This window comes from Zootermopsis nevadensis, unplaced genomic scaffold (assembly GCF_977971745.1).
Source record: "Zootermopsis nevadensis isolate Lab colony 2312 unplaced genomic scaffold, Znev_1.0 Znev_ptg000020l, whole genome shotgun sequence".
Taxonomy (NCBI): Eukaryota; Metazoa; Arthropoda; class Insecta; order Blattodea; family Termopsidae; genus Zootermopsis; species Zootermopsis nevadensis.
Genome location: NW_028259152.1, coordinates 14,696,897 through 14,710,391, shown reverse-complemented (window position 1 = coordinate 14,710,391; position 13,495 = coordinate 14,696,897). Strand labels below are relative to the sequence as shown.

At 35.5% G+C, this 13,495-nt stretch overlaps 1 protein-coding gene and 1 long non-coding RNA gene across 6 annotated transcripts in view; one reads left to right on the top strand and one right to left on the bottom strand.

Moving 5' to 3' along the window:
- Positions 1 to 54: 54 nt before the first annotated feature.
- On the top strand, positions 55 to 7,899 carry LOC110828628 (uncharacterized). 3 transcript variants are annotated; one of them, XR_015535945.1, is made up of 3 exons: positions 55 to 234; positions 7,114 to 7,223; positions 7,320 to 7,899. It is a non-coding gene; the product is annotated as an uncharacterized LOC110828628 (long non-coding RNA). The 3 variants fall into 3 exon arrangements; XR_002542732.2 differs by having other exon boundaries at positions 55 to 692; XR_002542731.2 differs by having other exon boundaries at positions 55 to 696.
- Oseg4 (intraflagellar transport protein Oseg4) overlaps positions 2,751 to 13,495 on the bottom strand; it is a 29,687-nt gene continuing 18,942 nt past the window's right edge. For 2 of the 3 annotated variants that reach the window (XM_022061495.2, XM_087351857.1), the window contains 9 exons: positions 12,833 to 13,011; positions 11,877 to 12,080; positions 10,692 to 11,031; positions 9,553 to 9,765; positions 7,898 to 8,021; positions 6,475 to 6,615; positions 6,161 to 6,321; positions 5,271 to 5,395; positions 2,751 to 4,844 (listed from right to left, as the gene is read on the bottom strand). In XM_022061495.2, the coding sequence (XP_021917187.2) occupies positions 4,670 to 4,844; positions 5,271 to 5,395; positions 6,161 to 6,321; positions 6,475 to 6,615; positions 7,898 to 8,021; positions 9,553 to 9,765; positions 10,692 to 11,031; positions 11,877 to 12,080; positions 12,833 to 13,011 (1,662 nt within the window). In that variant the 3' untranslated portion in view covers positions 2,751 to 4,669. Of the gene's footprint in view, positions 4,845 to 5,270; positions 5,396 to 6,160; positions 6,322 to 6,474; positions 6,616 to 7,897; positions 8,022 to 9,394; positions 9,468 to 9,552; positions 9,766 to 10,691; positions 11,032 to 11,876; positions 12,081 to 12,832; positions 13,012 to 13,495 lie in introns of those variants that run through there. The other variant, XM_022061497.2, reaches the window with a different exon arrangement.

The window sequence follows — 13,495 nt, the reverse complement described above, 5'->3', positions numbered from 1 at the left end:
TTTGTATTATAGAGCCACGTAAGGATAAGGGTGGGAAAGGTTACAACTTGTTGCAAGGAGCTTCTCTTGATTTAGATAGACTTGATTTGAATCACCACCATAGATAGTTCAGGGTCCTATTTTCTACGTTTTTCTTTTCAGTCATTAATAATTATGTTGTATATACGATATTGTTGGGGGTAACATAAATACAAGAGAGAGAAAACATTTGCTTAAAATGATGCTCGTAAGGAGGTTAGTCTAGTAACAAACAGTTAAAACTGGTTGTATGTTAATGTTTCGTCACCAAAATGCAGGGGAAAATCGCAACATAAAGAAATGCTAATGGATCCTTTGAAAATGTGGCAAAGTTCATGTTTGGGAGCGACATTAACAGATTAAAATTCGATTCATGTAGAGGTTAAGAGCAGACTGAATTCCGGTAATGCTTGCTACAATTCAGTTCAGAAACGTTTGACTTCTGTCTGCTGACTAAAAACAAAGATTAAACAAAACTATAATTTTGCTTGTATCTTTGCAAGGGCGTGAAACTTCGTCTGTAACACTATGGAAATTAGATTGGCGGTGTTTGAGAATAGGGTGCTTAGGAAAATATTTGGACTAAGCAGGATGAATTACTAGGCTGGAGAAAGTTGCACAGTGATTTAGGTGGGAGAATAATAGTAAAATGGACCATGGAGAAATAGGCATGGGTTGGTATGGACTGGATTTATTTTGCTTAGGATAAGTACTAGTGGTAGCCTTTTGTGAACACTGCAACAAACCTTTAGGTTCCATAAAATGTTTGTAGCTGAGTGACTGTTGGCTGCTCAGGATGGACTTGGTTCCATAGAGTAACTTTAAATATGTCGGTCCAACAAATATTTATTGAGTTTTCTATGCAAAATATCTCAGGAAACTTCCGAAAATTAGGTTCCACATGGTAAAAGTGTATATCGAAAAACTCCGATTGAGAAAACAGAAATTTCAGCTTCTGTGCCAGGTATCCGAGTGGCTTCTACAAATACAGATCACTGAAGAGACCTATAATTTATTTGGACAAAACCTATGTACATACTTCCCATATTGTTGGATCCTGCTGGCAATCTCCAGACAAAGTGGCAAGGACTAAGCTAATTACTGTATACATAGAAGAGACAGGCAGGTTTTATTAGTATTCAGGTCAAGTCAGAAGTCTGGTGACTATACAATGATATGAACTTAACATATTTTAGCAGGTGGAAAACTTTTGGCCAATCTACCTCAATATTCTGTTATGATGAGCAGAACATTATTGTATTCACATGAACAAAAAACCAACTGCTGTGATGCAAAAAAGAAAAAGACATAACAAAGTGGCTTGCAGATAGCAATGTTGCTTGTGAGGGGAATTTGCTAAAGGCAGAATTACTTGAATTAGTGAAGATGATGCTAAATAAAAAGAACTATCAAAATGATGAGATGATTAGAGCTCAGGGACATGATGTTGAGCACATTCCTCCATACTATGCAGAACCTGAATCCAACTGAACTTGTGTGGACTAACATAAAAGGCGACGTGTCAAAAGATCTGTCATATAACTATAAATGCAAAAAGGGTTTATGTTGAAGAGTTCTTTGCAAAATCACTATACAGAAGTGGTTAAACTGCTGTAAGCATATCAAAAAATCAAACAGTCATACTGGTGGTCTAATGCACTGATGGAAGAAACTAGAGACAGGATCATTGTTACATGAAGAATTGATTCTTATTCTAGTGACAATGTGGGTAACACCAGTTCTTCAGAATGAGACTAGTGTAATGACCTGCCTTCTAGTTCCTCCCAGCTTTATCACGTACACAGCAGGTCTTTTTCTAAGTTGTGTAATTACACATAAAATGTTCACATGTATTTGCATGTGTGAAATGTAGGAGCAAGAGGAACGTCAAATTTTGACTTGTCCAGCATACAAAATTTAGCATTATGCTAATACACGTCATGTATATGCTGTACATGTTAATCTGAAAGAGTATGACATCTGACCTCAGTATTTGGATACTGAGGATCACTACCACTAGAAACCAGGGCTGTGGAGTCAGTGCACAAAACCTCCGACTCCAGCTCCTCAATTTTTAAATCTCCGACTCCTTCATCAAACCTCAATATGTATTAATAATGGTAAATCTATTAAAATGGTAAATAGTACCATAAGATATATTTCATCACCACGTGAATTATCACGCTACTTTTTAGACTTACAACCTATATTTAAAGATTATTGCAGAAATCAGTTGATTTGTAGACAGTCTGAATTCTTAAGGTACCGGAGCCAAGTTACAAAGCATTATTCCTACACCATGTGGCTCAACGCGTCATTGAATCTCTCTAAGCGTGAGGCAGCCGGCAGCTCACATGGTAGCAAAAGTATTAAAATAGTATTTTCTTAAGATTTTATATCGAGGTCGGAGTCGGTACATTTTTACCGACTCCACCTAAAATTGCTTCCGACTCCACAGCCCTGCTAGAAAGTACAGAAATTTTGGAATTTTCCAAATTCAGTAAACACACGTTAGAATGTACTTCATGGCATTGCTTTCCCTACTCTGTTCTTTTTAGATGCTTCAGTGAGTTATCAAAATGTCTGCTGTAAGTTTGAATAGAGCAAAGAGCATGCCTTGTCATTGACTGCTGAACACATCCAAAACTACATGGGGAATTGTAAACTGACTGCCATATTCAACTAACCAACCACTCAGGAGTTGCTATGTCATTGATTGGTGTCATACAAACTTCAGTTATTAATCTTATGTATTTCATTTCATTTAGTTTCATACCATAGTATTACATAATATAAAATTCAAATTATGGTTCACATTAAAGTTGCAATTCATAAAATGCTATAAGCATCTTGCCAAACAATATCAAAATTTCACTTCTAATTATTAGTCTTTCTAACCACTGTGCATTGTCTGGTGGTGATAAATTATGTTCCAGGCCTTTTTCCCAGTAAATCTATTAATAATTTGTCAAACAGATAGCTAAAAACAATGGTTATAATACACATGAAAAAATAAATACTAATACCCATAATTAAAAACAGAAGAACAGGATTAATAAAAATAACAGGATACGAAGAAAACATTGGGCAAATTTAAATCATTCAATTAAGATATCTGCATACTTAAAAAATATTCAGTAACAGCAATGTTAGGGAAGCATATGAAGTTAAAATATTGTGAAAAAGATGACAATCACAAAAACACCAAGAAGACAAGTTTGATAAGAGTGGAGAAATGTGTCAATTGTGAGTAAATGCATATATAGCAAACCTGACAGAAGTTTAAAACCAGATAAAAGTAACATTTTAAAGACACTACGCACAACTGTGATAAATCCAAACATAAAAACACTTCTTAGATCCAAATCATGAGTATAAATCAATATATTATGTGAAAATTTTGGCAATTGTATACAGAGACTTAACTGTATACATACAGAAGAAGTTTCACAACCACAAAATTAATCGAGTAGTGAATTAATAGAGCATTATAAGCCACAACCTTTATTTTAACTCCTCATAAAACAGAATGATAATGAAACACAACAAGAAGTGGGAATTTTGAGAACTAAACAAAAGTGAGAACTTAAAAACCTATTAAAGAGAGAGCATAATAATACTATAGTTGGCTACAAAACTAACAATAATATTAAATTATGAAGCACTGGAATCAACACAAGCAGACCAGCTACACAACAATGACCAAGTGACATTTACAAATGTTGCTGTATCAGTTATTACATAATATTTAGAAGTTTAAATGCAGCTTATACTTCATATAAGTAAAATTTACCAACACAGAATTGAAGTTATCAAGGGTTTTCAGTATTGTAATAACTGTGCTTGACAGTAACATGAGTAATACAAGTGAAATAACCAAATGGACAAACAATGATGCTAATACATTATACTCCTTGTGCATCAACCAGGTGTAAGATAATTTTTTATTGTAAGTGTTACTTTTAATTGAGTTTTAAAGTGTCAAATGGCCATATACTGAAAAATTTTAACCAGATGACAGCAAAAAAGGGGCACCAACCAAACCAAACCTTGCACTGCAATCACTAACTGATATTTTGTGCATCCCTGTTCTCTTAATCTGCTAGTACTTACTATTAGGCAATGTCCTACGTAAGCGATAACAAGCTGCACAAGCAGCATGGGGTGTCATATGAAGCGGGGAATCGCTTGTTGTGTCCTACGTGAGAGACCACAATAGAAGCACACGGCCTTCCTGCGCATGCACCTTCCATGTACTGCATGGTCAGAGCTTTCTTGCGCATGGAGCCTTACTGGCCAGCGCAGCGACTCGCGCAAAAATATCAAAATATTTGATCTTGGACTTTGGCCGCTTCCCTCTCCTGACCACTTCGCTGGAACCTAGGACAGCGCCACACAAACAGCCAGTTTGATATTTCCTCTTTACCCACGCAACTCGCACCGCTCGCATTTAATCGCTCACGTAGGACACCGGGTAAGTGTATTGGTGCACAAGGAGACTACTTTGAAGGTGACAGCAACAACTGGTGTGTAAGTAATTAAATTCAGCTCTTATGGAGGCATTCTGGGGACTTCATTGTCATACCTGAAAATTTAAAACAATACATTTTAAGTTGATTAACAAGTAGAACATCCACTGCTCTCAGATGGTTTACATGTGAACAGGGGAGTGGCACAGTGGGCAGCTCTGGCGCACAGTAATGTCTTGGTCTGATGCACTGTGCTTACAAACTGTGCAAGTCCATGCAACAGACATGTTCATGAGAGGACGCCCGGTGGCAACACAAATTGGAAAACGGTTGCCACAGCTAGGGCATACACCGCACCTGCAGAACAAAAACAACATTTTCTCTAAATGGCAATTTATTTATTACTAGGAAATTACCCACAAAAAATAACAGGAAAATCTGAATAGTACTTAAAAAAATAACATTTTTATTGAAAAATCTAACAAAATAACATACAAATTAAAATCATTACTTATATTTGCTTAATTAAAAAATTAATATTATTTAATGTAGTACAAAAGTGATTTTAAACAATGATCACCGACAAACACATACTTCAACATACATCATAGACTACGCATTCCATTATTTGATCAGTTTGTAAGACAAAGTCAAGGCCCTCTGAACCTACGTTGTTTTGCAAACAACCAGTTTCTGGTAAGCAAATGATGAGAGAAAGAAAACAATGTTTAAAACATACTGTCATGGACTTTTGGACTCAAGACAAAATGGTGTCATACTTACCAATCAGGTACCATAGTCTCACAACTTGTGCACTCAGAACGATTGCTGCGTGCATCTTTTGGTGTGTTTTTGGTGAAAATATCCATTGCCAATGTTTCATATTCCTGTCTCTTACTTTCAGGAATCTGCCAGTAAGAAATTCATTTACAGTAGTTAAATAATTTTTTAATTACTTTCTTTAATTAATATTATATCCTTAATTTTAGCATTCTGTCAGTGTGTTACACATTTTACTGTGACATTCTGTTCAATAAACTAACCAGTTTTCATGAAATTTGGTAAACTTTAAAAATATATCTCAGTCTTTTCCTGTGGTTACAAATGCCTACCAATACTTCTAAACCACCAACAAATTTGATTTCGTTGTTTTGATAAACACGCAGAAAACAAATAGTCAAGCTCTATTATGATTTATACTAAGAACTGCATTCAGTTCACAAAACCCCTTGACAATAGAGACAGATTCTTCTTGTATTCTTATGCATCAACTGTACAGGCAGAGAACTTCTTCAAACATATTTACAATGTAATACAAATGCCACAGGAAAATTTAAGTGTGACTACACATAAAAACTGGAAGTCCACACATTTCCTCCTTAATTTTGTACCAAAAGAATTAATTTAGATAAAAACCAATAATTCAAAACAAAAGCTGGATCTTACACCTGCACTATTCACCTTGTGAATGTCAGACAGCAACATCTGACAGAATGGCTGACATCCAACAGTGCTGAAGGGTTAACACAAATTAATAAATTCCTTAACAGAAGGGGAACACATTCATATATAACAGGTGTCAACCAATCTTTTCACACACAAAAAATAAAATAAAATTACTAGAAAAGTAAGAACAGCGTTATGATGCAAATAAAACGTGTTCTGTCACTTACTTTTTCAAGTGATTCAAGCCTGATGAAAGCCTTTGAGCAAGTTCCAAATGCTCTGCTGGCACAACTAGCTAATGCCAGAATACAGTAAATATCTTCTGCCTCTAGAATATCTTCATATTCCCGCAGGTGGAGAGCTGTTTTCATGGCTTCATCTACATCACCTGAGAACGAAGTTTCTGACAGGTTACGTAAGGTCACAGTCACGAAACAGTTTCAAAAAAGCTTTTGGTGTTGAATTCTGGGAGATGATTTCCAGAACTGAAAGGAAATAAAACTAATATATGAAAAATAGTATAAAATTGGCATAAAGGTACCTTTATACAGTTGTCTCTGGGCTAACATAAAGAAATGATAGGCTTCAGCACCTTTCCACGCGTTGTCTATTATCTTGGTATTGAAGTCTAATGCATCATCACTCTCCATCAGACCCATCATCAGTGCTCTACTTTTTCCACCTTAAAAACAAACCTACATGTTAATTACGGATTAAACATGTCACAGAGAAGATGGGTTTAAGATTCAGACCTTCTTCCATCCAAATATCTGGCACAATATAACAATAAGTTCTGAGAAGAACTAGTAACACCTATTTTTCCTTCAAAAGCTTCAATCTATATGGAAAGTCTCAAAGAACAATAACTCAATATTCATACAATTCTGAGATCCATTTATATGCATAATTTATACTCATACATATTCCTACTGTGTTAATTTGTCTGGTACAACCTCAACATTTCACATCATCACCATACTTGTAATTTATAAAATCAAAATGTTTCTATATAATTTGTAGGTATGTTTATGATCTCCACACCATGACAAATGCATAACTCTTGTCATTCATTAGTTATATCCATCAAAATTAAACATATATACACATTTCATGTAGCCATGTTGTATTAAATTCTGCAAAAGTTACCTTAATAAAGTTGTATATTTTTAATATGTTTCAGGACACTACACAAAGCGATGCCTATTATCACTACCAATAGTGGAATGACGTTCATGGATATCCATTGAATGATTGAACAGTTATTGGAGATGGGAACAGATATTAAGAGTAGTAAGTTGTGAATATATGAACTGGACTCAAATGTCTCAGCAACAGACCCAGTGATGTGCTTTCATATTAATGATGTTCTGAAACTTTGCTTTCTAGAATTATGATGGTGGTTCAAACTTGATCCAAAATGTTGTGGAAGGATTCCTGGGTTACAAGCGTGTCAGGTGGCTGAACGGTGAATAAACCTTATCTTCTGCCAACGTTTCGAGAACAATCTCTGCTCTCATTCTCATGGCTGCTGGGTAACAAATCTGATCCTTTGTTGTGCATTTGTTGATGGGAAGAAAGATGAGACCAACATTGTCGACAGAAGCATCATGGGTGATATCATCACACATGAGGAAGGGATCATGGGTAATGGGACTGTCAACCGCCCCCTCACAAATCTGACAATCGTCATGCTGGTATTAACAACTGAAGGATATTAGGATGTATGATTTTATACTTGGCATCAGTGACACAATATCAATACCAAACTTCAAAAATGAATAAAAATACGTCCAGTCATTCTTGAATTATTGCATAAATACACAGCCAATTCACAATAAATTTAAAATTATAGTAGCACTATACAAGACAATATGTAGTCTTGACCATGAAGTCAAATTAGTTTCTGATACTTCACATGAAAGTTCTGCCCTAGATGATCTCATTCAGAAGTTGGATAATCTCACCTGCTGAGCCTTGCACTTGTTGTTTGAGGTGCCGCTGATGTTCTTCTACGAGCATTGCAGAAAGCACATACAGTTTCTTCACTCTAAGAGGATGTGACTTTTTCTTGGCTTCAGCCTCAGATAACTGGAAGAAATAACAAGATCTGCATATAACTTATAAAGCCTATACTTTCCTTCAAATGCTTCAGTCTGTATCATGAAGTTATCAATAACTTAATGCTCCATTTATGTAAACAATTTATACTACTACAAATTGTCAAATTTCTCAGCTATAATCAAAAATGTTCCACACCATTATTATGTTTGTAACTGTTAACATATAAAATATATACCTTCATACAAAATTTTACATGTGTAATGGTTCACTAGTTACTGCCTGGAACAAAACCTAAATATTGTGACGTGTCACCGTGAGTGCCGCAGACTCGCGCTGGAGGGGAGGGGCCGCCTGACTTCCAGGCTGCCTGGTCTGGATCTTTCAACATCTTGGGAGGGGGATTATAAACAAAGTCGCATTCCTGGCCGCGGCCATGTGCAAGCTAGACCGAGCGAAGTGTTTAGCGTGTGAAAAGTGTGTCGGGTCGTATTCAAGGCAGCAGACTCCAAAAAGCAAGGGCTGACAATAAAGGGCGTAATTACCAACCTACATCACCATATAGATTTACCGCTCTTAGTATATATATCACCTAAGTGATGTTTTGTATTCCGCTCATATAGTTACTAAAGTATTTGGAGTAATAGTCAAAAAGAATTAAACAAAAACAGAAAACTGAGTACACAGACTGCTACAAATATGAACATTGAAAACATATATAAGATTTTTTATGGTATACAATGTTTGAGAGTTACTGGCATATTTCTTTTAATTTACTATTTGAATCCTGCACTCCTTTAAGTAATAACATAAAGTAAATACACTAAATGGGTGCATTATATGATGTTTGTTATGTCCTTATTAATTGGACCTGTGATGTACACACGCTTTAACAGCAACTGACACCCTGGAGAGAGCATGTGAAAGTAATATTGCCCTCACTTGATATATACAATTCTGAGGTTACTGCTTGGGAGACACCAGCCGTTGAAACATTTTTCCCTAATAATATATTGTTTTAATAAAATAAATACTGTATGTGATAGGATCTTTTTCCTTTTATACATAGTTTTGTACATTTTAATCTTTATATTTTTAGATACCAGGTGGGAAGACAGAAAGTTCTGTCTTCTCTTAATTTCATCATGAATGCAATTCTAATTTGTTAATGTCATTCACAAATATTCAAACTTTTCAAAATTTTCAAAGGATCTATCAGCTACTTTTATATAATGATTTTCTCCTGTAATCTGGTGTCTTTACTTCTAGACCACATTTGTTAGCAGCATTTTTTTCTTGATAATGTTTAAATGCATATATATCTTACATACTTTTCACATAAATATATGTTTTGGTAGGGACCCAGTTTATAGAAACACAGGTCATGTATAAAAAATACTTACAAAATAATAACTCCTAAGTGTCCTCATTTAAATTTCAGATTCACAGTGAAGCTTGATATTTGAAGTACAAACTCTGTAAATAACATCTTAAAATTAACAATGTAAACACTCGTATTTCATAAGCAAACACAAGATGTATGTTATAAAACATGACATACCTGGTACAAAAGCCTGGCAGCTTCCAGGAAGTGGTTAGCTTTTCGGTATAATTTAACGGCCTCAAGTAATTTACCTTTTGCCAGTAAGTGACTAGCATACTTAGCTAACAGACTGCTAATCTCAGGCAACTTAAACTTCTTTGCCAGATCTACAGCTTGATCCCACTGGTTCAGATTCACACAGGTGTCCACAGCTGATTTAATCTGTCCACACTGCAAATCCACATTACTGATTAACAATTAATCAACTACTTCACAGCATTAGATGCTAAATGTTCAAGACCGCTTTCATCAAAGCCTGGCATTAGATACCATGAGCAAGTTCATTAAATTCCATATTATAAAAACCTATTTTATAAGACCTAATCTAAAATTATCCTCCACCTTTCCTCAGTCTTCCAAGCTGTTACTTTTCAGTTCCCTACCAAAATGGGGTTGAGTTAATTTCTTAGCCCTTCAAAAACCTATATCAGATTCTGGCAATTCCAGCCAGCCACTGAACAAAATTCACTTCCATACAGTCTCATGTTATACTTCATAAAATACTTTTAAACATGAGATTTGTCACCACTAACTAGTTTATGGCTAGTGGATATGCATATTTCTAGACCCCCTGATCTCAACAATCTTAAAACTGAAAAAGAATAAACCGACTGACACTCATGGTTTATCATTTGTTTAGATTAATGGATCTCAACAAACTTATTTTAAAAAGCATGTTCTTGATTCATTCAGAAGTCAGTAGTTTTAAAATATAAACAGAATAAATTGAACCTCATGGAGTGTCATGTCAAAATTTATGGATCTCATAATGCTGATGTACACTAATATCCTAAGAAATAAAGTACAAGAATCCTGGATATTTCGAACCATATTTTTATGTAATGTACCAATTTATTATATGAGGAAAACAGCAAATTCCCACTTGCACTTCATGTAAAGTAGAAGTCATATTGAGTCAAAACCTCACACAGAACAAATTAAATTTGCCTGAATTTCCAACGAAAACCTACAATACCAAATCATCAAAATTCAATGAGTAGTTTTGGATATGATATATGAATGAATGCAGAGACACAGTCTCCCTATTATGCATTCATTTCAAGATTTCTGTGCAAATAATATACAAAAATTCTTACCTTGATATACGCTGTAACAGCTTGAGCACACATTCCTACAGAAGCAAACATCTCACCTATGGATAGAAGCAAGTTATGATTTTCAGGTAAGCTGGTGACAGTGTTCTCAAGTGACGTGTAGTCTTCTAGCATGTAGTAGCAGTGAACAAGCTGCTCCTGGTTACGTCCTTTTTCATAATAGTCTCTTGCACCCTCCCAGTTCTGACGGTCAGCCAAGTAGTCTCCTATTGAATTCCATGCTACTTCCATCTGGATGTCAGAGCCTCCTGATCCCATCTTCATCAGCTGTACTACTCTGAACCAATCCCCCAACTTTTCACGTAAGGAAATGGCTAGGTCCCTGCAAGTTTCAGATACAAGGCATTATCTAGATTAAATAGATTGTGTTCTAAAGTTTGTTCTATAAGTCTTTTGCTAGAAGTCTGCTACATATGTTATAAATAATGGTTAGGCTCCAAAATGAGCCCACAGGACCCAATTTAGGTCATAATTCTACTGCTGCAACATTCAGCTTCAATCGAACGTCTGCAATATCATACACTGCAAAATTCAACTTCGGTCCACATCAAAGAATAATCTTTTCCTTTTGCTGCAACATTCAATTTTACTCTCTGAGATATAAGAAACACATTTTTGTTTGATCTCTGTCATTCTGCCTTCTAGTTTGAAGAATCTGAAGTTTCACACAAATTCCATGTGGCTGCAATACAGTTGAAAGTTTTGTGTACTAAGCACGATTTTCACACTTGCGGCAATGTCTCTTAATTTTAAGCAATTATAAGACTGTAAGAAAGTGTTCATAAATAAAACATTGAGTGTCCGATGAGTGTTTTGGTAATCTTTTTGTTTTTTTATGTATACATGTACATAATAATTTAATCCAAATAATTAGTTCAGATGTTTCCTGAACTCTTTAAGACACACAAAATACTGTAATATTTTACCTATGGGCACGCTAAGTTTAGATGCCCCACACACAGTTGCACAGGCACAATTAAATGTCTAGTTATGTGATTATGCACCTCCTTTAGGGAAAATAATCATATTTCAATAACTAAGATATGGCAGTGCAACCTAAAGCATTATGTTCAGTTTGATGATGTCATATCTATGAAATAATTAGAGGTGTAACAAAACAAAAATGAAGCCTCCACTCCTGACCAGCCCGATTCCTACGTGACTCACCTTCTGTCCACCTCAAGGTAAAGTTTCTCTGCTTGATCAAAATCCTTAAAGTAAGCAGCTACTTCAGCTTTTTTCAGTGTATCATTATGTATGTTATGCAATCGCTTGACAAACTGAATTCCTGGATAGTCATTGCAGCGAACAAATGCAGCTTCAGCTGTTGGCAGGTCCAGTTTTTTAACGGCTGCTTCAGCTAGCAGTCGCCTTGGGAAAAGAGATCGGAACATAAATCAATATATGTACATAATCTAAATACTTACCTACTTACTTACTCCATGGAGCCAAATCTTTTCTGAGAAGCCAACAGTCAATCAGCCACTCAAGAGATTCCAAACATTTTATGGAACCTGAAGGTTTGCAAGGGGGGTAAGAAAGCACAATCCAAAAAATCATGATATACCTCAAATGGTAAAATGGCAATGTTATCCCTGTGCCTAAGCACCATATTAAAAAAGTAAATAGAATGAGTGGTGATGAACCTTCAATTTCATCATTTATCAGCCATGCTTTATGGCTTACAAGTAGTCCAGCTGGTCATTTGTTGCACTAGCAAACTACTAAACCATTAACTCCAGAGTTAAGTGTGACCTCCTACACTAGATGGAGGTGAATGGTCACCTTCACATTCTGGTCATGTTACCTCAAGGAGAAATGCCCAGACAATGTGCCAGATGGGCTCAAGTCAATTTGGATTGCAGAAAGACAAATATGTACTCCTTATCACTAGAAACTGAGCTGCACTACTTAAACTCACTTTAATTACTCAGCTATTCACCCAATATGACCCCCGATCCTAGCAAAATATAATTATAAAAAACAGACAGCTATCACCAGAGCTAAAAAAATTAATGAATGTACCTATAAATTACAAGCGACCTAATAAATCACACTGCTTAAGCCTACCCCGGTACCATATTCATTTTTTCTGCGTATAACTTTAAATATTAGAAGTTTACCAAAGTCTAGGATGTGGATTCTCTTCAATGAAGGCAGTTGCCTCTGCAATGCCAACTTTTTCAAGCAAGTTGTGTGTGTCCCTTAGAGACTTCACCTCTAAATCCAGCAAATGTTCTGCTGTTGGGTGTTCCGGATTCTGCATTATCTCATCTAAGAGCACTGCTCTGATTTCAAGTTCCTGTGGAATTTCAGACAAGTTATGATTAACAAAGATACAAAGTTGCAGTGAAATCTCAAGGTTACTTCAGCACATTTCATACGTCATGTACATAAAAATTCTTAATTCTTTTGAATACTGGTGATGGAAACTCATACATCTCAAATAAGCTTTCAGTTTTAAAATCTACAATAAAATTCCAGTTTAGTTCAAGTTCTTACAGTCCTTACTTCAGATATATCTCCAAAATGTCACCAACAGATTAGATATGGTACAATATAGTGCTAAGCATAACTTATTTCTTCTTCATTTCATTCTTCAAATAAGAGTGTCAAAACATCATTCTCATGCCAGTTTCAATTAACTGTGGCATAAAATAATATGGGACCCACATTCTTGCTGTGAAATAGGATTTAATGAATAACATGACAATTTTCAGTATAATTTACAATGAACAACCACTGTTCAGTACTGTGCCTCATTATGATAAGATAAAAACACTATG